The sequence below is a fragment of the Haemaphysalis longicornis genome, unplaced genomic scaffold (genome assembly GCF_048455015.1).
Source record: "Haemaphysalis longicornis isolate Haplotype H1 unplaced genomic scaffold, Haemaphysalis longicornis Haplotype H1 scaffold_8, whole genome shotgun sequence".
Lineage (NCBI taxonomy): Eukaryota > Metazoa > Arthropoda > Arachnida > Ixodida > Ixodidae > Haemaphysalis > Haemaphysalis longicornis.
Window position 1 is genome coordinate 153,034,426 of NW_027526445.1, and position 27,175 is coordinate 153,061,600.

General features: G+C 48.6%; 2 protein-coding genes across 2 annotated transcripts in view; one reads left to right on the top strand and one right to left on the bottom strand.

Annotated features, from left to right (window-relative positions):
- Positions 1 to 1,660: 1,660 nt before the first annotated feature.
- Positions 1,661 to 19,815, bottom strand: LOC144148530 (ubiquitin-conjugating enzyme E2 E1-like). The gene is made up of 3 exons (XM_077680053.1): positions 19,739 to 19,815; positions 5,459 to 5,485; positions 1,661 to 2,156 (listed from the first exon to the last, which is right to left on the bottom strand). Exons 1-3 carry the CDS (start codon positions 19,813 to 19,815, stop codon positions 1,661 to 1,663), a joined length of 600 nt encoding a protein of 199 aa, XP_077536179.1.
- The window catches only part of LOC144148531 (tetraspanin-33-like), a 44,396-nt gene continuing 37,034 nt past the window's right edge, over positions 19,814 to 27,175 (top strand). Inside the window, exon 1 of the mRNA XM_077680055.1 lies at positions 19,814 to 19,945. Coding sequence (XP_077536181.1) covers positions 19,814 to 19,945 — 132 coding nt within the window. The remainder of the gene's footprint in view (positions 19,946 to 27,175) is intronic.

Consider the following 27,175-nt stretch of genomic DNA (forward strand, 5'->3'; position numbering starts at 1 on the left):
ATACTAGCGCTGCTTAGGGCAGGCACAAAAAGCTTATTAAGCACAAAATACTTTTTTTTCCTGTTACAGATGGCAAATGTCCTAGGCAATATTCCCCTCTCTGCTTTTCGTCCACCAGCATTCTAATCTTCTTTTCGTCCCCTCGACAGCCTTAAAGTTAACTTCCTCTGTGCTACCCTTAAATCCTAGGGATTCTGGAATCCCAATATTTCCCTCACGTAGATTTGGATGGATACCCTCGGATGGATACCCTCGGGGAACACTAGACAAACTATTAACTATTTTGCATAGTTTCCGCTAAGCAGCGCTGGCTGGCGGACATGGAAGCACGTAGAAAGGCTACGGAGAGGGAAAGGGTAGGAGAGAGCAACAGGAGAGTGGCTTTTTGGCCATTTTAAATGCAGATCATTTCAGTAACTCACGAAGTCACCCGCGTTGACGTCCGTAGTCCGCACCGCACCCCTCCCTACTATTTAAAAAAAAATACTATCCGGCGCCCGGTTTCGATCCCTCGACCCTGCGGGCGGAACGCAATGTACATGGTGCTCTACCCACTGCGCCACAAGGCCGACACAGAATGGGGCCCTACGAACGCGCCTTATATCGTTGACTCATTCAAATTACTGCTGACGAGCGCTCTCTTGTCAGCAGTTGCCACAAGTGCAACAACATTAACGTAACGCAAACTACTTAACGTCGTGCGCCCCCGGAAATGCTCTGCATTTGATCGTGCCCCTCGCGAGGGGGATGTTTCACTGCGTCTTCTCTCGGTCGCGGGACCCGTGGCGCCATCTGGCGGAGGCGCGGCACAACTCGTAGCACTTTTTCGCTCACGCGTTAGGCAGGGATTATACAGGCGGCGTTGGTTTATATTTCCCTTCCTCACAAAACTGACGATGCGTTGGCCAACTCCCCACTTGTGAAGTGCTTCCACAATCCGGCCATGGTTGACCGCGTTAAAGGCTGCTGTAAATACATGGTCATCTACAGAGGACGTATGGTTAGATAAAACGGCTGAAACCCTGGTTTTATCCGGACTATTCCGAAACAAAGTATATTACCCGCTAACACGACTTCATCATTACGAGGAGTCTCATTTGCCTGTCATGGCTGCTTAGTTCCCAGTGAAGTTGTAAATATTATAGAATTCCCGTCTGCTGTCAATAAATGGCCGCCTACGGAGGGTGTATGTTTACACAAAGCGGCTTACGCTGGTTCTATCAAAAGTATCCCGAAACGAAGTATACCAGAATTATCCGTGTTTTGTTTCGTGCCCTCCTTGGACTGCGCACCCGTCAACGCAGCCAAACTTCTCCTTCACAGACTGTACAAATTTGAATGGCACTGAACGTTTTGTACCCTAGTATTCGGCATGATATGCCCTTTTCGGAACCCACGGAACCCATGATTGTTTTTATTGCGCGCTGTAACATTAACAGCGCAAGTGCTTCTTAAAAATAAAATTCCTGCGTCGTTAGCATTCTAAAGGGTTACCCACGGGAAAACTATTCTGATGCTCACAGAAAACGCACTCTGGTTTCTAGAATAACAAAACACAATGGTACAGGTGATATTGTGTCCGGGAAAAATCTGAGTAGAACAACAATGGGAGTAGAGGAAAATGTGTATTTGAGCTGAATCCTTCTCACGGGAATTCCCATCACCGGAGGCAGCAGCAGCGGTTTCCCTGAGCCCCGCCATCCTCGCAGCACATCCGAGGCCTCTGTTGGGTGGCGTAGCGCAGGGTCCAGAGCCGGGCCATGCGGTCGTGCTCTTTCCTGTCATTGAAGTACTGCGAAGCGATGGCGGTCGAAACCGGCATCCACGGGTTGCAGTCGGCGAGCAGCGATGAGATGGAGAGCAGTACCTTGGCCACGGTGAGAGCAGGACTCCACTTGTCCCCGAGAATGTCGACACTTATCCTCCCTCTGTTGTCCACGTTGCAGTGGTAGACCCGGGTACGGAAGGTCACCCTGGGTGGTTTGTACGGATATTGCTGGCCGAACTGGAAGTCCAGAAGAAATTTGCCGCCTTCGTACGGAGATCCCGGCGGGCCAGCAAAGCTTGCGGCCCACTCGTACAAGTTTCCGGCCTTTGGCCCAGCGCTGCAGTTGGGCGGAGGATCAAGCATAAAGTCCACCAGTTCCTTCTGCAGCCTTTTGGTGCGGATGTTCGCATTCATAAACATGGCGCTCTTCGATTTCATCAACCTTTGTAGACGTACGTCTCGGCTGGCCAAGAGTACGGCTGCTAGTTGTGGAAGAATCGGTTAGGCCTCGCTCGTTCGGACAATGACAACCACACCGTAAAGAACTCTTACGGCCTCCGGGTTACGTACGCGCAGCAGGCAGCAGGCGTGGCAAATGCCCCACGCAAGCTCTCCACGCCGTTCTCGACGTTGCACCGCGTAGAAGGGAGAGGCTCGTCCACCCCTAAGGCCACTGCGAACCACTGCCTTCACGCGCCTCGCGGCCACGCTTACCGACTTCAGCGCCACCCACCCACGCGGGGTGAAATTTACCCTGCTGTACTAACCAAATTTCCGATAGCTTCGGCGAAATGTACAAATATTCTATCAGTGCGGGTTAGCGCAACACTTCTTGGTATGATAACTCTGGACTGCTTGCAGTGCTTCCTTTTTATTTGTACACCATTGTCCTTAGCTGGCGCACCAGCACATCATCCTCATCTATGTACATCATCATCATCATCATCATGAGTGTGCATCGGCTGGCTCTTCGCGAGAGCGTCCCAATAAAATGTCGCTTCGAACATCAGCCGATCGAGTTAAACTCGGGCTTTCAATCTATACCTATAAAAAGAAGTGCCCGACTGACTGACTGACTGACTCATCAACGCCCAGCCAAAACTGTTAGACCTAGAGGCTTGAAATTTCTCGAGTTGTTTTGCGTCATTGAGCAAGTGCTCACTAAGGAGGGTTTTTCAGAAATTGCCCTCCTAACCGAAGAAAAGGGCGAAATTGTGGTTTCGCGAATTCGTGATTTTCTCGGTCACCCATTCACATATCGAAGCGCTTTTTGCTGATACAAGTAGCCCTTAAGAATACCTAAAAAGTAGTTTTTGGATTTCGCCCTAACCTACACCAACGAGGTGATTCCGCATTTCGGAACTAAAACGGTGTTCCTAAAGATTCTCAAATAAATCTTTCACCGATTCTATAATACAACTGATTTTTGCTAGAATATGCTACTCATACAAATGCACAGAACTGTTTTTAAGGATTCCGCTCTGCGACGCCACTAAAAGGGTCAAATTGTTTTTTTCAAATGACACGGCTGATGAGCCAAAAAGGGCTGACAGGTTATGTACACGTCTAGCCAAACTGCTCTTTCAAACGGCTACAGATTGCAAGGGCACATTCTGATTGCGATGTCGGAGGTCAATATTTCTTAAAATAAAAAGTCCACCATGGCGAGATTGAAAAGCGGTAAAATTAATTTTCCAGATATTAATTTTTTTACCGCCCGCCATCGGAGATATCGAACTGATTTTTGTTGGGATAGGCAACTTACTCACGTATCTCAACACTGTTATACAAGATTTTTCAATGACACCCTCCCAATAGAGGCAAGCGGGATTTCGGGAAAACACTGTGTTTTCACACTTTCGTAAATAACCACCCATCCAGTTGATATCTAACATTCGTTTTTTTCTTGAAAATGCTGCCCATTTAATTGCCCAAAAACCACTTTCAGGATTTTGTCCTAACATGCGGATAAGAAGATCAGCGAGATTTTTTTATGTGCATTCTTTTGGTCGTAAAATTCAGTTGAGTTTTCCCGCGTTCGCTTAGCGGTCGCCATCTGTTGATACCTTCGGCAACTACGCGTCCCCGTAGGAGCAGGTGTCATATATCATAAATGTAAAAGAGATGTTCCAGTAAAAAGCGCGAAGGTTAGCCTTCGGCATCTGCTGGACTTCCTGCAATCTCGCGCCTCCCGTAAGGAGCCCATGTTACTTATGATAAAACTGTACCGATGAGCATCGTTCATATCTTCTGAGATAGCACTTCCTATGAGGACGAATACCCCTCACTCAGTCGGTCTCCATTATGTGTTCCCAGCGCTATCTCCTGCCGAATTCAAGTTGTGTTTTCAACCTGGCACTCTTCCTCATATCATATTAAAAGTGCAAGCAAACCAAGCTCCTTCTTCCATCCACTTTTCCAAACCTTGAGCTGTGGGAGAACCTGGTGACTAATAGCGATCTGGATGTCCAGACAATACTTCCTCCAGAGCGAAGGCTGCCAACTCCTCACATGGCTTTCTGAAATTGATTCCACTCCCAATTCGCCGGCTCAATAAAACCTTTTTCACTCACTGACTCATTCGCTCAAACGCGCCATCTTGGTGCAATTTGTTTAGCGAGAGTTGGAGTAAAACATGAGTACCAGTCGTTTCACATTACCACGACGCGCCTGCAGTAGGAGCCTATGTACTGACAGCAGGCAGACGCTCTCGAGTGTGTACCGCTTCCCAATGAAATAGCCTAATATGGCGACTAACAAATACCAATTGCTGTCCCTAATATAATGGCCCACCCGGGCACCGCCGGGTACTACCGCTAGTATACGTATAGAAAAATGCCTTTCGTGGTAGGGAAGTTTTTTTGTGGATTTCTGGAGTGTTTAAACACAGTTAATCTGCTGCCGCTAACAGTACGCGTCAGGTATCCGGTAAACGTTGCGGAGAGCGCGCGAAATTTCGTTCCCTTGTCGGTACAAGCCCGCCACTTTCTGTGCTCACCTGCAGCGCCGTACCTATACTGGCTCCTTTCGAGCACCCGTTCTGTTGTTTCGAGCAACTCCTAAAAGGGTTCCGCTTGTCCACGTCAACTTTTCCTGTTAAAACGTGGCAACATTCTAAGGGCTGTTTTGTACCATTGTCTGTAAACTGTCTTCTGTGTAGTCAACCTGAAACTGGACCTGTGTTTTGTGATGTGTAGGGACGCAGTGTTCTGCTGGTACATTTTACAACGGGCGCTGAAGAAAGACATAGACATCCTTTTGCTTGTTACCCAATTCCTTCCGGTGGACAGAGACAGTGCAGTTCCGTATGATTTCTTCTTTCTTATAAGGCTGTTCACTTTGTGCAAGTGCCGCATGATCAGTCGACATGCGGACTCTCCTCGTTCAACCAAATGGTTCTTTAAGGAGCAACGTGCGTGGGTAAGAGGCGTCTTTTCTGCCCAAGTGAGCCCCCACAGCGGCTCCACCTTCTTGATGCGTGTGTGTGCCTTCCGGACTTTTAGTTGGAATTTTTTACTTGCTTGCTTTCTTAAACAGGGAATGTTTGTACACTGCTTATAGAATGCGCCTTGTAAGCGCATTAAGTTCGCATGTTTACCGTTTAATAAAGCAGCGACCCGTAAAAGCTTTCTTTACCGGAAATACTGCAAGGTGTGTTTCACGAAAACAGAAGCTTCTGCCATGGCTCACCACTTTGCGGTCACTGAAAGAAGCCGTCTGTGGAGCGACTTACAAAATACTCGCTGCTTTTTGCACACTATTGACCCAGAATTATAGTCGAGACTCCCGAGACAGCTTCCCCGTAACCTGAAAACGTTGTACCATCGTCTACGGCTGAACTGTGCATGCAGAAATAGCTCCCTATTTCGCCTTGGAGCGACACCAAATCCGCACTGTGATAATTGTGCTTGTGTCGGAACAATTGAACACATTTTATTAGAATGTGCGGCCTACATGGAACCGAGATCCCACTTCCTTGAAAACATTGAACGTCTAGAACAGGGACCAATTACTCTCAAGATTATTCTAGGACCATAGATTTAGTCCCTAGAAGTAGCGCCAAGCTCTACGGAGTTTGTTCCCTTATTTGGACGAAATTGGACTAATTTCAAAATTGTAAATTACGTCACTCAGAACAAAAATATGCATGTAAGTCCGCTGTCGCGCCAAGTCCACGACAGTTTTCTTTTTTCTTTTTCTTTCCTGCCCAGCTCTTCCTTGGGCCTTTTCTTCCCCCATCCCCAACCCACAGCAGAGAAGCATGTAGGCGACTGTACATTCCGGCAAACCTCTCTGCGTTTCCTAAAAAGAGCCCTCTCTCTCTCTCTCTCTCTCTCTCTCTCTCTCTCTCTCTCTCTCTCTCTCTCTCTCTCTCTCTCTCTCTCTCTCTCTCTCTCTCTCTCTCTCTCTCTCTCTCTCTGTTACAGAGCGTGCCTACGCGCAGGTGTGCACGCATGCCGGCCGGGGTGGGTGATCGACACTGGCCTCACCAAAGGGTGAGTGACGCGGGAAGATAGGAGAGGGAAAGGGGCAGGCATTGGCGGGTTGGGAGGAAGGGGGTGGGTGCAGCGGGAGAGGACAGGGCGGAAGGCTGGCAGGGGTATGGGGGGCGCTACCAGAGACAAGGGCAGGAAATGCCATCGTCTTTCTACGTACATGGCCAGTTCTTTTTTTTTTTTTTAAGAAGAGAGCCTTGGGCTACATCAACGCGAAAATTTTGGCCTGTCCGTCTGTCCTTCCTTCCGTCCGTCCGTCTGTCTGTCTGTCTGTCTGTCTGTCTGTCTGTCTGTCTGTCTGTCTGTCTGTCTGTCTGTCCCAAGGTATTGCGGCCTGAGATGTTCATGTTGAGTGAGACGTTTATATAGGCAAATTACAGCAAAACCTCGTAATCCGGATTTCACGGGACCGGAGAGGATGTCCGAATTAATTGAGTGTCTGAATCGACGGGGGTCGAATTACCGAGGTTTTACTGTACTTCCAAACTAGTAAATCTGGTAGCGTATAGTTCGTACTTGTCAGCACTGTTCAGCAAAAGGAAAATATTAGGCATATTTGCGGCGAAACATAAATGCATAACTGAAACTAGCAGTGTTCGTTGAAGTAAAAATAGCCTTGGGAGTAATTTTTGCCATTTGCTAACCCAAAAACGTGCTCAAAACAATATTTTAACCATAAAATCCACAAAGGGTTCGCGCTCTAGCGCCAAGGGCAACAGTAACAAAAGGTCCAAACAGACGGCGCGCCAGCAGTGCCAGCGCGGGAAAATTGAATTCAGCCAACCTTTTTTTAGATGCAAAGCATCTCTTGCTCTCGGCTCCGTCGTCCGTCGTCCATCCATCCGCCAGCCCAGGTAGACACCGGCAACACTGCCGCTCCAGGAGCCCTTTAAGGGGAAGCTTGCTCGTTTCGTGCCGGCCCAGGAAGACACCGGCAACACTGTCGCTCCAGCATCTCATGGTCGGGGCTATGTCCCTCCCTTGTTGTGGCGCCGTCCACACCCCTACTGCGCATGCTCGGCTCATCTCGGGCCGGCCCAGGAAGACACCGGTAACACTGTCGCTCCAGAACCCATTAAAGGGCGTTCAGCAAGCCGAGCATGCGCAGTGGGGGTGTGGACGGTGCAACGACAAGGGAGGGACCTAGCCCCGTCGCATCTAATAAAATTACACCATCTTCCCGTAGGGGAACCCTGAGTAGTATGCGAAACAGCCATGGGCTCAACGCAATTTCCCTTTTCGTAGTTCCGGTAAGTGAAAAGTGTGGTAGTTACCATGGAAACCAAACTGTAAATATAACCGTAGCTACGTACCTCAGCCTAACGGAAACGACCAACTGAAAACTAATGGGCACTTGAATCGACCCCATGGCTGCTTTTCATACTACTCAGGGTTCCCCTGCGGGAAGATGGTGTAATTTTTGTTTGCATTTATAATGGGGCTGTACCGAAACAGGAGGGGGACAGCGTGAAAGGTGGGCCGAATGGAGTGGAGAGCCAATTACGTGGCAGGGGTGGCAGAAGGCTATCGTCTTTCGGCGGCATTTACAGCGGAGCAAGCGGATACGCGGCGATTTTTCTTCTGTGCGGAAATCTACTGCACAGACATAGTATTTATAGCTATTATTCTCGCTTCATTGCGGGTATGTCACCATACAAATACAAGAGAAATAATTACGGCAAATTTTGTATGGTTATTTGGACGTCCTCATCTTCATTATTTGTCAAACCAGAACAGCTGAACAGAGTTCCATTTTCTTTGCGTGGTGGTAAACGATCTTGAAGTGGGTATGTGTAGATATTTCCTCTGCGCACGCGATATATTCGTTCTTTTGACACTTAACATTTCAAAATTCTGATTTTTCGAACGCGAGCTCAAAAAAAAAATCCCCCGCACCTCCCCGAAGGGAATCGTGCAGAAATGCGCATTGGGTGCACCGATGAGTGTGTTGCGAGTAATGGCGTAATTAATGACGAGAGTGTGAACGTAATCATTTATTCATCAGGACCTGTTTGTGTTATCGTTGTACCTGACGGCCACAATAACTGCCTTGTGATCACTAAAGTGCACGGTCAAAGGGTCTTTGAGAAGCATACGCGCGTCACAGTTTCGCGTAAAGACCAGATCAATGCAACTCCCGTGAATGGTAGTGGGGCACGTGTCGAAGCCGGCAGAGAGACAATGCATAGAGTGCCTGGTCTGCATGTACTCGACCAGCCACTCGCCACTCTTCCTGCGCACGTCAACGTTGAAGTCGCCAACCAAGACTATGGGGTCAGAGGGTTTGGAGCGCACGCGCACACTTTCCATAACCGCGTCCAGCTGCGCGGCAACGGCATCTCGAGCGAGGTTGGGCGCGAGGTACACGGTCACCACAAAGACTTCGTCTCCGGTGTAGGCAAGGGTGTACAAGTCCTTGTACGGAGACGTGTCTCGAACGGGAGACGTGGGAACGGCGTGCGATATCAAGTTCCCTCGGGCGTGTCCTCTCCCCTTGCCCTCCGCTACTCCCGCCCGAGCTACCACCTGCTCCGGTTGCTAGGCGCGCCACAGCTGTTGCTAGGGGCGAGGAGGAGCGCGGAGAGATAACACCTGCGGGCGCACGCCGACGGAGCACGACAACCCCCGACTAAGAAATGCATTCGCATTTACGACGACGACGACGACGAAGGCAGAACTACGAGGCGCGCGCTCACGTGCGCTCGCGCCGGAGGAATGCAGGCGCACGCCGGCCAACGGAGCAAGACAACCCCCGGCTAATAAATGCATTCGCATTTAAAAATAGTCCCTCATCGTACGCCAGCCCACGCCAGTGTTTTTTTACCACGAAAGTGTTTTATTCCGGGATAAACGACGCCATATCCATCACGGAAGTGACGCTAGTACAACGTAGCAAGCGGCCTGTGAAGGGTGCACCCCTGCACACAGGGTCTTCTTGCGGGAAAGCAACCTTTAGAACCAAAGGGTACGTTATACTTAGGGTTGCTCGTTTTCGGGTTTTATATTTTAACACGAAATTGTTTTATGCCGGGATACATCAAGATTTTCCTAACTTCATATCCAGTGCGGAAATGACGCCAGTACACCTTTGCCGAAGAGACCCGCCAGCAGGACGTCGCTCGTCAAGCACACCCACAAGACAGCCGCCGACCCGCAAATCATGCTAAACTGCAGATTTCACTGCACATTTTGCTTTCGTGTTTTACAGATTCCTATGACAGATGAATCAACCACAATTTTTTTTTCTTTCTACCCACGTAATTCTATAGGAACTTTTTTCTCTTACATCGCCAAACCTCAGCGGAGATTTATGGATTGTAAACGTAAAGGGGATTCTTCCCATTAGGCTGGTGAAGCCCAACAGCGAGAGTGTTCGAAGCTAACCAGTAGGTGGTGCTAGGTGCGTGCAGAAAATGGCGGGCTTGTACCCACGGGAAATGGAATCTCCAGTCAGCGCAAGGCCAGTTTAAAGGGGCCCTGCAACACTTTCGATAAACGCTTTCACTCTTTCCTTCGCGTCTGGAAGCACTGCGAAAGCTACAGCCATCGCCAGCACGAAGCCGCACTGCGTGATTTGCTCGTGGCACCAGATACGCCTTCCATTTCTGCTTTGTTTTTGTGGCTTGACTTTTGAAGTTGCTATCGAAAAACGTTAATTGCTTCAACTGGAGGAAAACCGACCAACAGCCGCTACATGGTCTCAGTGACGTAATTCGGGCCATCGAAGAACGTGAAGACCGGGAAAGAGAGAAAAATCTTTCGAGAGAGTTTCCAAGTTATCTGATGAGCATAGAGCAGTAATTTTTGGCTAAGGTACTATTATGAGCAATATGAAAGGGAACACGGAAACGCATAGAAAACACCCTCAGACCCAGATATGCGTGATACGCAGCGGCCGCCGTCGGAAACAAAGTGGAAAGGGGGTCGCTGTTCAAACAACTGTTCCCATTCCCGCTGTGCGTCTTATCGGCTGTCGGACGATACCATATTATCGGCGAAATGACGTAAGCTGCTGCTTTGTAGAAATCCCATCGTGGTGGGAGTGCCAGCAGTTAGTGGAAGAGCGCCCACTTTCTCCCTTTCATTTTCACAGCGCCATCCACGTATCGCTCCGAGTCTGTTTCGAGGCTGTTTGCCACGCGTTCCTGTGTTCCCTTTCATATTGCTCATAATAGTACTTTGCGACCCCGTAATATAAGTACTGGGTATGTTGGGTGACTACGTTCAGCAAGCATTTAAAATTTCAAAAAAAGTTGAAAAAATGTTACACGGTTCCCTTAAAGCAGGTAATAAATTAGAAGGTCGCTTTCATAACTATTCCACTCAATATCCTTCTTTATTTTTCACATTCAAATCTTGTTTGTTTTGTCATGTTCAGATGCAGTGTTTTACTTTAACAGTCTCTTACTGAGTGGTTACGTCGAAACTAATCCCCCCCCCCCCCCCCAAACCTGCGTCCGTAAACGAAAACGGCACTCGCCCCACTACTCGTTCTTTCGGCAATTCTACTTCCACACCAGAACTGGGTGCTAGGCCCCTAGTAGTCGATGATAGCAGCTCTGGCAAAACTGATGTCACCGCTTTACATTCGCAACTACTGGAAAGTGAGCAACAAATCGCCAGCGATATTGCTGAAATCAAGCTCAATCTTAACAAGACATTTTAATCTCTTGAGTCTTGTGTGTCCGTGCTGGAAAATGCTTCCAGCGATTCCAACTCTAACTCTGCATGTATCGGGTTGCGCTCCTACATAACGTCGGCTGACACACGCATTGCCCAACTCACTTCCAAAATTGACGATCTCGAAAATCGATCACGGCGCAAAAAATGTCATAATTTCACAATGTCAATGTCAGAGGAAACCAGCGAAGACGCTGACTGTTTGGCGGCAAAGGTTGCGTCATTTTTTACTGAAATGCTACAGATCGAATGCCCTCAGATTGAACGGGGTCACAGACTCGGAAGACAGCACTTCGATCGTCCCCGTCCAGTCATTATTAAGCTCCTCGATTCTCGTGATAAATGGATCATTATTAGGAACGTAGCAAAGCTCGAAGGAACTAAAATATATATAAATGGAGATTTCTCTCCTAGAGCGCGCGCTCTGCGTAAAAAAATATGGGACGTCGCTGCTTCCTTTCGTGCTGTAGGGTGTTGTACCAGTTTGAGGTTTGACTATATTCTAATAAATAAGGTAGGTTACTGCTAGAATGAAACACTAAATTCACTTGTCAAAGCACAGGGTGTGTAGAACAATTCTCATGCTATAACCTCAGACGCACATGTCAAAGCACCTGGTGTGACGAGCAGTCCCGATGAGATGCCTTTCCCGGCTTCATGTGGTTCAGAAACCTTTTCCTCTCAAAGGGTACCTTCTCCGGCAACGGGGCCTTCCGCCTCCGGTTGACGTCATCCGGCAGGAATGAAAATTTGATCCTTCTAAATTTAAATGCTAGGAGCATAACAAAAAAAAATTACCTAGCCTCTTGTCCCTCATTTCAGCTCATTCCCCCCCCCCCCCCCCCCCCGTTATCGGTATAACCGAAACGTGGCTTCATGCTGTTATTCTCGATTCCGAGTTCACTCCCCCCAGGATATACCGCAGTTCGCACTGATCGCCTCGTGGGGAAAGGGGGAGGTGTCGCTCTGCTCATCCGTTCCTACTTAAAATTTGCTGTGCTTCCAGGGCCCGCCGAAACTGAATCTGTTTAGTGTAAGATTTGCCTATTGTCGCTAGCATTGTCGTTAGCGTTTTCTGTCGGCCTCCTGGCTCGAATGTTGAAACATTACATAATCTCAACAACTTCATGTATAAGCACAATTTCAGTGCATCCAACTTCATTTGCATGGGCGGTTTTAATGCTCCAGGCATCAACTGGCCCTCCCTTACCTGTGATAGTCGCGAAACTCATATCTGCAGGGAACTCATCGACTTTACAGTAACAGTATCTTTTGGCTTGACTCAAATTGTTCATGGTGCGCCCAGGTTCAATTTTGTTCTCGACCTAGTATTTCTAAGCTCCGCCCTTTCGGGTAAAGGCTTTAACTTCGAAATAATTGATGGACTAACTTATCATCAGGCTGTTCTAGTTTCTCTTGCATGCGAAGTAAGCAAAGCACGATTTCTTTTAACTACGTTTCCAGATTTTGAACGTGCAGATGACCTTTCTGTTTTAGATGCTTTAGCTGATGGGTACGATGACTTTGTTCTACTCAGCGCTTCAGGTGACATTGATGCACTAACTACTGCTTTTGAAAAGCTCGTTAAATCGTGCATTAGAAAGTTTATTCCCCTAAAGACTAAAAATAAAAATACTGACGTTCCCTGGATTAACCGCGATCTTTTGCACTTATCTCGTAAAGTCCGGAGACTTCCGCGCTGCAAATCGTCTAGCACTCGAGAAAGTATTATCAGGTTTAATGAGGCCAAGAGGGAAGTTCGAGAGCAGCCAAATATAGCTAAATATTTATTTTTTCGTGTTCAACTGCAACGTTTACTATTCGACAATCCCCGCAGGTTCTGGCACTCGGTCCTGCCCTGCGATTCTTCATGCAATTCTTTCAAAATAAACGGCATAATCGTAGATGATCCGGCGGAAATTTCTAACACTTTTAACTCGTTCTTTTAGTCTGTTTTTACAGTCGACAATCTTGTTGTTCCTTCTTTTTCCACCTCGAATCCAACGTCTCCAATCCGCGATGTAGTGATCACTGAAAAGCCATTACAAAGAAAGACATCCCCCTCGCGAGGGGCACGATCAAATGCACAGCATTTCCGAGGGGGTGCGCCGGCAAGTCGTATCTCTCGATCGCGGGACCCGTGTCGCCATCTTTCGGAGGCGCGGGACAACTTGTGGCGCTTTCGAAACAAACCAGAAATGAGTGAAGGATATAAGGCGCGTTCGGTGCAACGAAATCTGTGTCGGTTTCGTGGCTCAGTCGGTAGTGCGCCGGGCACCTTGCACTCCGCCCGCGGCGTCATGGGTTCGAAACCGGGCGCCGGAAACTGTTATTTCTTTTATAGTGTAGTGGCCTGGCTGCAGACTACGACAAGGCGCGCCTGCGGACTACGACAAGGCACGCCAACGCCGCGTGACATTGTGAGTTACTAAAATGCTATGCATTTAAAAGGGCGTGTTAAATCTCATACTTATGGCGAATTCCATTGGGACAACAGGAGCGGAGCAAGTGGACCGAGTAGCCAGAGCAGCACACGGGAGTAACGGGGACGTGTGCTTTCGTTCCGTGAATGAAACATTCGCGCTGCTCCAGGAGCAGTGAAAAGAGGGGGAGGGCGTGATGTCAAGAGTCATGTGACCAAACCTTTCCCGCTCTCGCCCGGAGCATTTCGCGCGCTCGTGTTTTCCGCACGTGGTTCCTCGCCAGTTTTGCCAGATACGTGCCGGTGGTTTTGTGTCTGCCTTCCGCATGGCGACGAATGAAGAAGCCGAGCGGATGTTCATGTCCATGATAGGGTCACCATCGTATCTCCCTAAAATTAGCTGCGAACGATAAAAGCATCCGCCGTCTTTTCCAGATACGACTCTACCTTCGGTCGCTGCTCCGGCGGGGTGAACAGGTGCTCGAACATAAACTCCTGCAATTTCAAATCGTCATCATCGTTGCTGCTGCTGCTGCTGTCCGATGATGAGTTTGCGCTTGAATCTGTGGTGCTTTCATCATCTAAAAGTAGCAGCATCGTCCAGACGGCCGCGCTTAGCTGCTGCCGTACGCACTGAGCGACCATCGCGGCTGCTGGATTCCACCATTTTTCCTCCGCCACCCAGGGATAAAACCAGAAATGACGTAAAAGAGGTCATGTGACTTCCTCGGCGTTCCCTGTTACTCCGCCGCTGGCGACGGAGCACCGAAAACTGCTCTCGGCTGCTCTCGGCGCCAAAAAAGTGCTCCTCCTCGACCTATGAAACACAACGTCCCTGCTCCTGCCCGGCCACTGGAAGACGCCAGAACTCGCGAGAGCACTTTGGGTGAAGTTAGAAGTGCTCCTGTTCACCCAATGGAAAGCGCTATTAATTTGGACACTAAAAAATGTAATGGACCCGGTGGTATCCCTAACATGTTTCTCGTTCGCTACTCTCTTTGGACCTCTCAATACCTTACAATAACTTTCAATAAATCCTTAAAATCTTGTTCCGTTTCCAGATCTCTTGGAAAAATAGCAAAATAGTACCTTTACATAAACCTGGAGACAAGCAAGTCTTCAGCAATTACAGGCTCATCTCTCATACCGCTCATTCCTGCAAGCTATTAGAGCATAATATTTACAAACATATTATTGCATTTCTCGAATCTAACAATCTTTTTTCTAACTTCCAACATGGATTCAGACGAGGTTATAGTACTGTTACGCAGCTAACCGAATTCGTGCACGACATTACTAGTAACATAGACACATTAGTAACCAGGTTGACGCACTATTTATTGAGTTTTCGAAAGCGTTCGACACCGTACCTGACTGTACTTCACTCTAACTTACTATGTAAATTAAACAACATATTAAAACAACCCACAACTAGTTACTTGAATTTCCAATTTTCTTTCTGAGCACTCGCAGTACGTTTGTTATAACTCGACTGACTCCGATATTGTTAGTGTTACTTCAGGCGTTCCTCAAGGTTCTGTACTTGGCCCGTTACTGTTTCTACTGTATAATAACGGTTTGCCTGATAACGTCCCCACTAATGTTCGTCTGTATGCGGATGATTGTGCTTTGCATGAACCCATTGACTCTCCTGAAATTGATCATCGTCTAAATGATTCATTTACTAAATTTTGTGAATGGTGTGCAAAATGGCAAATGAGTATAAATTTTAACAAATCTGTGCTTCTGTCTTTCACAAATAGTAAGTCCCCTTCCTGCTTCACGTACTCGTTGAACGGATCCACCTTTAAAAAAGTAACAGAATACAAATATCTTGGTGTTGTTCTTTCCAGGAATCTATCTTGGTTTCAGCATATTAACTTTATCTGCACAAAATCTTTAAAAAAATTAGGTTATTTAAGACGAACACTGTCCCAATCCCGAAAAAGCACTAAAGTACAAATGTATAAAACAGTGATTCGTCCTGTGCTTGACTACGAATGCCCCGTATGGAACCCACACAAGCAGGGTGAAATTGATATAATCGAGGCCATTAAAAAAAAAGCTACCAGATTTATTTGTAATCGCTATGACCGCTACTTTACGCTTTCCCTCGCCCTGTCTTCTCTTGAACTCACCACACTACGCACGCGCCGACTACATGATTCTATGAAATTGTTTTACTGTTTTATTACCTCAGTCTATTGCATGTCTGAGAATACCTACATCTCATTTACCTCGCCGTCCATTACTCGATGAAATCACCACCTTAATATCAAGCCTTACCATTGTCGAACCAATGCATTCAAATTTAGTGTTTTCCCTTTCACTGCCGAACTCTTGAATGGATTGCCCGGTGATACTCGCTCCCTTCCGCTGCAAAAAATTTTACTTGCCCTTTCTGATTTGCGTAACTGTTCTTTTGCTGTATTGCTCTGTTGATTTGTTTAATTGCTATTTTTTGTTCTGTGAATGCTCACTCCTGCCGTAGCCCGAATTGGGGGCTGCAGTATGTATGTATGTATGTATGTATGTATGTATGTATGTATGTATGTATGTATGTATGTATGTATGTATGTATGTATGTATGTATGTATGTATGTATAAATAAATAAATAAATAAATAAATAACCAACCAACCAACCAACCCTGACCCGAGCGTAGAAGCCTTGTTTGCCTGTTTCCAAACGCTTCAGTGCACAGCGCACCCACGTGACATGTGTGATGTCCCTGCGCGCGCTATTCTTTTGAGCGCCTGCCAAAACGAGCCTATCGTTCGGGCTCTGTAGTCTCAGTGTAGAGAACGGCGTACTGGCGCTGACCGCTTTGGTTACAGTCCCTCCCACCACGTCTATCTGCTTTTGTATTGCTTAACTTTTTTTTTAATTTAGTTGTTTTTTCTAAGCTCAAGTCTACGCGTTGTTTTTTGTTAATAATGGTGATTTGGCATATTTTAGGTCGCTTAAAGTTTGGGGCGCAGCCGGTGACCACGTTGAATTGCCGTTCTCCAGCGCGCGAACAGACGTGGGTGCTCTGTGCAGCGAAGCGTTTGGAAAAACGCAGCCTGGTTATCCCCGGTCCAGTGAATGTACAGGTCCGCGCAGAAGTAAACGGAGCACGGGAGCGGTGGCTGAACTGCATCGCTGCGCCGCGTATGGGCGTCGACGGGAACCATGGAGCGCCGGTCAAAGAGTGTGTTCGCACTGCTCCCGCCGCCCTATCTGATATGTTTAATCGACGCTCTGCTGGCGTGTCATGCTCGGCGAGACGGTTTTCAAAAGGCAGCGCTGGGCTATAGAGGGGCGCTAGTTGCATTGGCGCTCGCAGGCATCAGCGGCGACCGAATCCGCAGCTCATGAGCTGGACGAAGCTGCGCGCGCTCGTAAACGTGCCTCGTTGCGCGCTGTAAAAGGCGTCATAAAATTGGAGGCCGCTGCGGTTTGGCATAGCATGTCATTGCGATATAATTAATTGTAAGCCGGCAACAAAATTGCCACGTACAATATAGAAAGCACATTCACAGACATTTTCCTTGTTCGAAAAAAAAAATCTCGCTTACAAGATTTATTCTTTAATTTTGGGTTTGTCCCAAGGTATTGCAGCCGGTCAGTACTGGCGTGTTCTGAAGAAAGGAAAATAAAAATGTCCATGCGGTGGAAATTTTGTATTAGAGAACATCGTAACGAATAGGTACAATCGTTTCCCACTATTACAGCGGGCCTCATACGGCGCATATTTTGTTGTCGCATTACCCCTCGCTCCCATTGACGAGGATAGCCGTGATAAAATTTTGTACCAAATTAACCGATTAACAGTATGGGCGCCATCGGCCATGACGACTAAACTAGTCGTCGGTCATTTTGGGGCCTTGACGGCGCTTTTTTGCAAGCCATTGAGGCCGTGCGGCGAAGCCAACTTTCAATTCAATGCGGAGTTTTATTTAAACCTGCAACACTTTCTTAAATAATATCACGTGCTAGTTAAAAATAACAACGTCGGTTTTAATGCGACAACGAAATATGCGCCGTATGAGGCCCGCTGTAATAGCGGGCAACGATTGTACCTATTCGTTACGATGTTCTGTAATACAAAATTTCCACCGCATGGGCATTTTTTTTTTTATTTTCCTTTCTTCAGAACACACCAGGACTGACCGGCTGCAATACCTTGGGACAAACCCAAAATTAAAGAATAAATCTTGTAAGCGAGATTTTTTTTTTCGAACAAGGAAAATGTCTGTGAATGTGCTTTCTATATTGTACGTGGCAATTTTGTTGCCGGCTTACAATTAATTATATCGCAATGACATGCTATGCCAAACCGCAGCGGCCTCCAATTTTATGACGCCTTTTACAGCGCGCAACGAGGCACGTTTCCGAGCGCGCGCAGCTTCGTCCAGCTCATGAGCAGCGGATTCGGTCGCCGCTGATGCCTGCGAGCGCCAATGCAACCAGCGCCCCTCTATAGCACAGCGCTGCCTTTTGAAGACCGTCTCGCCGAGCATGACACGCCAGCAGAGCGGCGATTAAACATACCAGATAGGGCGGCGGGGGCAGTGTTTTTTTTTTTTTTTTTTTTTTGCGAGAGTTTGCCTTACGGCATAACAGTCATATATACAACATTACATTGGTTTCACGCAGAAACGTCAAGAGAGACCGGTACTGAGGCCTCCATATCCACCGCTGTAGATCAGGGGGTCTCCCAGGATGGAGCCCTGTTCCCCGGAGGTGTTGCAGGCGAGAGGTTTGAAGGGCAGGGCAGGTCCATAGAAGGTGGCTCGTGTCGGCTTCAGACGCAGGGACCGTACAAAAGGGACAGGTGTCCGCAAACGGTGCGTGATAGCGGGCAGGCCAAGCGTGGGTCACTGCTGGGGATAATGCCACCCCAACTCGAAGCCTCCGCAGCAGGACCTCCTCCCAGCGAGCGAGCCCACTGGGGAGGTCGGTTCCACGCGGTGGAAGTAAAGCACGCGTGGCGCGGCGGAGGTTCTCCTTTTCCACCAGCAGTTCTTCTCGGGTGGACACCGGAAGAAGTGGCAGCGGCCTTTGTAGGTCTATACGGCGACAGGCGCGATCCGCCGCTATGTGGGCAGGAAGCATGTCCCGGCGAACCCACAATACACGCACAGGGCATGGGTATGTGTCCAGAATCGCGTGAATACGTGCCGACATGCTGGTGCTACGCGCAACGCGACGTAGATCACGTATCGCCGTCGTTGAGTCCGTGTAAATTTCCAGTTTCACACCGGTAGTTACTGTCGATGAGAGCGCTTGGAGACCATCCCGAATTGCAGTAAGTTCTGCCAACAGGCTTGGTAGAGGGCGGATGGTCTCGTAGGCGCAGCACTGGTTTAAGGTTGGGTGAGAGGGACAAGCCAAGGCTGTGGTTACGAGGCAGTCATGTGCCCCGGCGTCCACGAAAGCCTGTATGACTCGTGTCCGCGTCGCAGGCGCCCAGTGACGGACATGAAGGAGGGCTGCATCCGGAGGTTGATGAAGGCCAGAGGTTCGGACATGTAGCCTTGCCAGAGGCTTGTTGTCCGTCACCTGATGGTAGAGCCAGGGCGGTCTAGCCGCAGAAAAGGCTGGCATCGTATCAGGAACGTGGCCCATATACGCAGCGAGAGCCGCTGCCTCCGGTACATATCCACGCTTTAGCAGGCGAGCGGAACGACGCTGATGGATGATCTCATCTAGGGTGTTTAGCTGGGCTTCGGCTTGTAGCGGCGGGATTGGTGTTATGCGAGGGAGGCCAGTAATGGTGCGCATGGCGGCCCTGTTGATGGCCTCAAGCCGAGCCCATTCCGCTTGCGTCATGTGCTGGAACTGGGCCTGATACACAAGCCGTGGCTGTAGTACGGCGCGCACTAGGAGACGGGCAACAGTCCAGCAGGCCCCGCCAGACTTCTGAGCGATGCGGCGAACGAGGTGGAGCATCTGTCCGGCTTTCTGCCGAGCAGATCGGAGCCACTGAGCTGCTGACCCTGATGCCGATATTTCTAGTCCTAGGACCCGAAGACGGTCAACCACGGGTATGTCGTTCCCATTCAGTTGCAGTGAAACGGGAGACACTGCAAGGAGGCGGCGGCCCCAAGCGTTGGCCACGGGAAGTAAAGCAGTTCGAACACACTCTTTGACCGGCGCTCCATGGTTCCCGTCGGCGCCCATACGCGGCGCAGCGATGCAGTTCGGCCACCGCTCCCGTGCTCCGTTTACTTCTGCGCGGACCTGTACGTACCACCTTCATCGACGCCATTAGAAGCACGCAGCCGCGCTCGCGACGTTGCGCAGGAATTGGCACGCGTTATCGCACCAAGAAGAAGAAGAAGAAGGAACTGGCCCCAGCACACCCCAAGCTACCACGCCATTTTACGGGCCACCACCACCACCCCGACAAAAGAAAGCCGCACAGCTGCTCCCGCTGCCCGGGTCCATCCAGTAGTCGGCCATGACGAAGATCCCCAAGCCCAAGAGGGGCGAGTCCACGCTCATCGTCGACGTCAACCCGCTGCACCGACTGCCCCTCGTGTTCGTCAACCTGGCAGTCTTCGCCATCTGCTGCATCGTCGCCTTCGTATGCGTAAGAGTCGGCTCCTTCCAATCATCGACTCGGCATAGACGTGACGCCGAAGCATAGCTTCCCATTAACTTCTTTCTTGCGTAACGGACCCAGCCTCCAATTTAAACGGGCAGTAACGTCCTCTGGCGCTTTTGCCGTACTACCAACTACAATATATGGTAGTGTATATTATCCCGGCAACCCTGAGAATTACCGTCAGAAATTTCTCACGGCAGTCGCCTTTCATTGTCTAAGCACGCTACGCGGAGATTCTATGGGATAAATATTCCCTACGAAGCCTCGTTTGCAGCTGCCCCTGTAGCGCTGTGGTGTTTTACTCAGTTTTAAACCAGAACGCTCAGGTTCGATCCGACATTGCGATCTTATTATTTTTTAGCTTTCAAAATTTATTGGTCATCGTGATTTTGTTAATGCTTCTTTTTACTCTCGTTTTCACTATATCAAGAGATCGATGCACATGTGCTTCTAGAAGGGATTGAATTACGTTTAATATAGGTAGTGTCTATTATCCCGGCAACCGGGAGAATTACCGTCACAAATTTCTCACCGCAGTCGCCTCTCATTGGCTAAGCACGCTACGCAGAGATTTTATGGTGTAAATATTCCCTAAAATGACGCCTGCAGCTGTCCCCATCAAAAGTGTCAAAATCGAAATAGAAGCCAAGGATGCCGAGAAGTACAAAGGAACGGTAATAAGGGCGAGAGGGGAAAAGTTATTGGCGGGGGAGCAGCCCACTAAACGTGCAGTGGCAGATGAGAAGAGTTACGCACGCAAGCAAGAGATAAGCCAAATAGTATATCGTGGTACGATAAAAAAAGAACCAAAGGCTATCATGAATGCATTCACCGAACACTACATGGAACTTTTTGGGAAACAAAGAGCCACCAAAGGGTGGATTCGAGACGGAATTCTTAAAGTTTTTACCTCAACTGAACAATGACACTACGGAAAGACTACAAGTACAAATCAGTCAGGCAGAGATCGAGCGAGCGATAGACGAACTAAACGACGGAAAATCGCCTGGACCAGACGGACAGAACGCTCGTTTCTATAAAATGTTCAAAACCGAACTTTCGGGGCTGCTGCAAGTAGTCTTTGAAGGCAGTTTACAGAGTGGCGTTCTGCCACCGTCTTTTTATCGAGCGCACACGGTCTTCATACCAAAGAGCAAAGAGCTAGAACAGCTGATAAAGGTGACGGGGTATCGCCCCATAACATTATTGAACATCGATTATAAGGTGCTAATGAAAGTCTTAGCAAAACGAGTGCAGTCGGTAGTTCAAGAGTTGGTAGGCCCACATCAAACGTGTGGCATAAAAGGAAGAAGTATTTACACGAACATGCACACAGGCCGGAGCGTTCTTGAGTGTTGCGATGCTGACGACCCGAATGTGGCAATGTTACAAAATCGATATAGAAAAAGCGTTTGACAAAGTTAACCACAACATTCTTTTTTCTGTTTTGGAATACGTGATATTGGAGTCGGTAATAACAGACGGAATCAGAGTAGCCTATAAGCATTGCACAACGAATCTCATAGTTAATAAACAGCTATCAGAACGAATACAAGTTAAGTCGTCAGTCAGACAGGGTTGTCCCATTTCCTCACTGTTGTTCGCGTTATACCTAGAACCAGTGTGTGCAAAAATTATTCAGAGCGAGCAAATACGTGGATTCCGACTAGGTGCATGTGAGGTGAAGGTTTTGTCGTACGCGGATGATGTGGCCGTATTTTGTACCGATCGGGAGAGTGTGTGTAATGTGCTGTCAGTCACGAAGGAATTTTGCGAAACCACAGGCAGTAATGTAAATTTGAATAAATGCATAGGGACGTGGCACGGCGAATGGCAAAATACGCCCAGCGTGTTCGAAAAGGTCGAGTGGACAACCACGCCCACTAAGTATCTGGGAGTACCGCTCGATAGGTACCGCGAGAACACGCTTTAATGGCATGGGAGCGCGCGTGAAATGAATGCGCAAGCAGAAGTGTGGACCGGCCGGCATGCATCGATCTTCGCCCGAGCGACAATTTGCAACACGTTTCTGATAGCAAAGTTATGGTATGTCATGCAAGCGCTGTATTGTACACGGGCTACCATCCAAAAGTTTCATAGGCTGCTTGCCATGTTCGTGTGGCAATCATGCTTCGAGCGAACGAAACGCAGCAACTTGTTTCGCGGGTTAAAAGGGGGCGGGCTGGGGTTGTCGAACCTGTTTGTTAGACAACTGGTGGCGAGATTTTTATATTTGTGCGTCGAGACAAACCCATTTCTTCGAACGTACATGCAGATCAGATTGTGTTCTGCGACGCCAAATTTTATAGTAACTACGACAGATATGAAGAGATACGCAGTGAGTGGTTTTTTGCGCGAGGTGGTAATGTCCTTCAGGTTTTTAAGCGAGCGATTTTCAATTGAGTACTTGTCAAACGTTACGCGTAAACGGTTATCCTGTGATGTGGTAGAACTCCTGTGTCCCGAACCAGTGTATAGAATGAAATACCTCGGAGGTCATAAGCATGACGTGCTCAAACGCGTTAAGAAAATGATCATACCCGCAGGAGTAAAAACATTCTTTTTTAAATTGGACACTGAGACCTTACCAGTCCTAACGTGGCTTGACGAAAGGGGGTTGTTTTTGCCTTGGGGCAAAGATTGTCGACTGTGTAAAAAGCCAGAAAGCGTGAACATGTTTTTGTCGATTGCTGGGACGCCGTCTTCTTCTGGGACGTCCTCCAGAGGACTCTAAAAAAGGACCTTCCGCTGACACCGAAAGGCATACGTTTTCTTGAAGTAGAATGCGATGAGGCTCCTTACAATGTATTCTTCCTCCTCGGCCTACATGCTATATGGCGTAGCAGAATGGCTGTCAGAAACAGTGATGAGAATGCCAGGCCAGTGGATGCTTACTTTGCAGAAAATGTTAGCAAACTGAAGGAAGTGTACGCCAAACAAGAATATGATGATGAGGTTTTGTCGCTTATGAGTGAATTAAGCGTAATTAAAGCCCACAAATATTAAATACCAACTAAAGGTTCGGCAGCGTTGTTGGGCCAACCTAAAGAGTGTTTGCGGTGTGTGAGACCAAACCAGGCTCAGAAAGAAAATGTGAGAGTAAGGGTTGTGTACGACTGTTAGTACACGCAGTTGTGAAAACAAGGACAAGGCCAAGCCGGAGTTACGGTTGGCCGCCTTATGCATGGTATGTTTTGTACCAGGTTTCGTTGTTGGTACCTTTTCTTGTCTGTACCGTGAGTGTTTATTTATAAATGACCGGCAATAAAGAAAAGAAAAGTCCCTGTAGCGCTGTGGTATCGTACTTGGTTTTAAACGAGAAGGCTCAGATTCGAGTCCCCCCTTGCCACGTTTTTTTTTTTTTTTTTTTTTTAGCTTTCAGAATTTTTCGATCATCGTAATTTTCTTAATACATTTTTACTTTGGTTTTTACTATATCAAGAGATCGACGCACAGGACTTCCACATTGAGTTGAATTACGTTTAATATAGGTTGTCTTCTGTGTCCTTGGGCTGGGTTAGATTATGTTTGTTGCAGTTAGTCTGGATTTGTGTAGGTTATGACGCGTTCGGTTAGGTTACGCTAGGTTCGGTGAGGTTATGTTACGTTACGTTGGGACGTCATATTATTCAGCAAATTTTAGGCCAGCCAGCTTTTATGGAAACTGCCGTGAGGTAATTCTCACGGCTGCCGTGAGATTAGACGCAGCCTTTAATATAGGTTGTGTTCTGTGTCGTTCGGGGCAAGCGCGGAAGCGTTCGGCCACACCTCGTGTGAGCACCGCGCCTTTGCAAGTCTCATCACCGAAAGAATGCCTGCATCACCGTGAAAAGTGCTGTAGCGGACATTTTAAAGTGCCAGGAATCGCTGGGTATAATTTTTATCCTGGTGAGTGCCCAACTTTTTGCGATATAGGGCTCTGAACGTTTCGCGGTAGAGCTGGGCCTATATGGGCCTAGCACGACCACAGCGACGCCAGTTCGGCGTCTCACAGCGACGCCAGTTCGGCGGGTCAGTCGGGCGTAGTGCCAGGCCTAACCCCACCACTGACGTTCGGATTGCCCCAGAACAAGATGGAACCTTCTGGAATTGCCCTGACAAGGGGATACGACCCGGCGGCGATGGAATACAGCTACGTGGACGCCACACAGCAGCGCCCGCCGACACAAAACCATGGCGCCGCCGAGGAAGACCCGGAATGGAGCACACAGCTCCGCCGACGACAAGCCGCACTCAAGTCATGCCAATCGAAGAAACAAACGGAACCCGTGCAAACACAGGTGGGTGAAAAACCGAAATCTCCTAGAATGCCCAGTCTGCGCAACTTTGCGTACAAGATTGTCATCAAGCCAAAGACCACGATAAGCCTCAGAAGCTCTGAAAGGGAAATCGTGAGAAGCATTAGGGAAGCCCTAAGCGCACCACTACGTGAAGGGCCACTAATAAGAATACATGAACAACAGAATATAATCATCGCATGTACCTGTAACGAAGAGGACGCAGCCGAACTCTCGAAAATACAACTCATCCGCCTAGCTGGAAAGGAGGTACAAGTCGCCGCATACCCCACGCTACCGACCGACGTGTGCAGGGGAATTATCCACGGCGTCAGTCCCGAGGCTTGCAACGGCGAGATTGAAAGAGAAATTCAAGCTCCGGGATTCCACATCTTAGGCGCCAGGAGACTGGGAAAAACTAATTCCGCCATGATCGTCTTCGCCGGGAACAAGGTCCCGTACACAGTGACATACGAATGTGCTAGAAAAGAGATGCTACATCTACAGGAAAACCCGCCCTGAGTGCCTCAATTGTGGGGAACCGGGGCACAGGGCAGATGTATGCCCAAAACCAAAAGGTTATGCCTGCGTCATTTGTGGGCGGCCCAATCCCACGGAGGAACACCCATGTACTCCCGTATGTGCGCTATGCAAGGGGCCCCATCAAACCTACGCAAAGGAATGCCCACTCAAATTCTTCCGCCCAGACAAGCCATCGAAGATTGCGGACGGGGAACACAAGAGCGAAAAGAATGGCGAAGGAAGAAGCCAATCGAGGGGAAGGCAACAGGTGCGGTTGAGGACTTCCACATCGACGTCAACGACGCGCGGACGCTCATCATCACGTGGCCGCTCTACATCCCGCCGCCGGCAATCCGCACGGAAAGCAAGGAACACAAGCTCCAACCGGGAAGGTCACGCCTGGAGCGACAAACCATCGAGCCACCCTCCGGCCAGGCAAACCAGCGCAACGAAGCAGACGTCCTCGGGCCGCCTGCTGCCAGGGGTGGAAAAGACTTCGAGTAAGGTGAGCTGTGCAGATTGGCCTCCCCTTCCCACACACGCACAACACACTCAACAAAATGGCGAGTTGCAGGCACTCCGAAAAGAGAACCATACTCTTAAGGCACGCTTAGCAGTCATGGAAGCACGCATTGAGGAACTCACAAAGAACACTCAGCAGCACGGTATGATTGAGACCAACACGAACTCTTCCCCCCTGCAAGCGCAGCCGCAGCAACATGGGCAAGTTCAACCACACCCGCCACCTTTTCTGGGAGACATCTACCAGCAAATAATACAAGAGTTTCGAGCCTTCCGAGAGCAAACACAAGCTCAGCTCCAGAAGGCACAGGAAAAATTCACAGAAATGGGAGAACAAATTGCAGGAAACAGAAGATACATCCAAACGGCCATCACCGCGACACGCAGAGAAATGCAGGAGAGGACAAAAAGACGCAAGGAGCCAAGATCTATGCCAGGAGACTGGTATTCTGATACAGACTCCATATGCCACACCCCTCTAAGTTAAGCGTATGGCAGTGGAACTGCCGGGGCTACGGGCGTAAACAATCTGCCCTAAGCCTCTTTATCTCTCAACAAGACAGACCCCCGGCAGCCATTCTCCTACAAGAACTCTATGTGACGCCTATCAAGTTAAAGGATTACATAACGTACCAACAAGACCAGTACACGGCCACACTAGTACACAAACACTACACGGCCATTTTACAAGACCCATTGGACGTGGACACCTCACATTGTCATGTGACCATCCTTCCAATCAAGAGAGGTGCAGCCGGAATACACATCCTTAACGTGTACAGCCCTTCTAAAGACCGTAATCCGAAACTGGCTCAACTCATCAGAGGCTTCTTGGGGCGAGCTAAGAGGGAACCGGTCATTATAGGGGGCGACTTCAACGCCCCGCATCCCTCATGGGGATACCCTAGTACTACCCCCAAAGGGAGGAAATTGGAAGAGGCAATCAACCAGGAGGGCCTGACTCTCCTGACAGACATTGAATTTCCCACCAGGATGGGCAATAGTGTAAGTAGAGATACATGCCCAGACCTAACAATGGTAAGAAACGTCAGAAGCCCAAACTGGAAAAACCTGGACCAACATCTAGGCAGCGATCACTATATCTTGATGACCGAATTCGATAGTATTAGATGCAAAAGAAAAATTGAAGAAGCCAGAATTACTGAATGGGACAAATGGAGAGAAAGTAGAGTTACTAAGGCGATCTCTATACGAAGCATCGAGGAATGGACGAGAAATGTAGTTGAAGAGATCACGTCATACACTAAAATCGTGAATACTACGGAGGATACCCCGTCTGTAGATTCCCGTCTCCTGCACATATGGGATGCTAGAAGAGCCCTCACAAGGCGGTGGAAACGTCAGAAACATAATAAGAAGTTGAAGAGGAGAATAGAAGCGCTCAATCGAGAAGCGGAGAGCTACGCCATCAGCCTAACAAAACAAAACTGGAATGCACTGTGCGATCAAATTCGAGGAAAATTAAGCGTGTCAAAAACTTGGAAACTGTTAAGGGCCTTGATAGACCCGAACGGGACGAGGGCGGCCTCGCAAGAACGCCTAAACAAACTTATACATCTAACAGAAGGGTCAGATGAAGAGGTTATAAAGCGCTTAGCAGACAAATACCTCTGTACCGATCCCCCAGAAGATCAGCCCGAATACGCAGGTGAACCGAACGAGGAACTAGACAGACCGATAACCACTGAAGAATTTAGAGCGGAACTAACACTCATGAAAAAAACAGCAGCTCCTGGACCAGACTCTATTACAGCTCGACAACTATTCAACCTGGACGACGACACGATCGCCCAACTCGTGGAACACTTTAATCTGGAACATTGGGATCGCGGAATCACACCACCAGGCTGGAAGAAAGCTGAAATCAGATTTA

What these genes read in the sequence shown, in the direction of transcription:
- LOC144148530 (XM_077680053.1), bottom strand. Translation starts at nt 19,815, where the DNA reads ATGGCCGACTACTGGATGGACCCGGGCAGCGGGAGCAGCTGTGCGGCT. An exon ending in CGGGGTGGTGGTGGTGGCCC is followed by an intron (nt 5,486 to 19,738) that starts GTAAAATGGCGT and finishes GTCGCTCCACAG; the next exon opens with ACGGCTTCTTTCAGTGACCG. An exon ending in CTTTCAGTGACCGCAAAGTG is followed by an intron (nt 2,157 to 5,458) that starts GTGAGCCATGGC and finishes CCGCACCAAAAG; the next exon opens with GCTGCAGAAGGAACTGGTGG.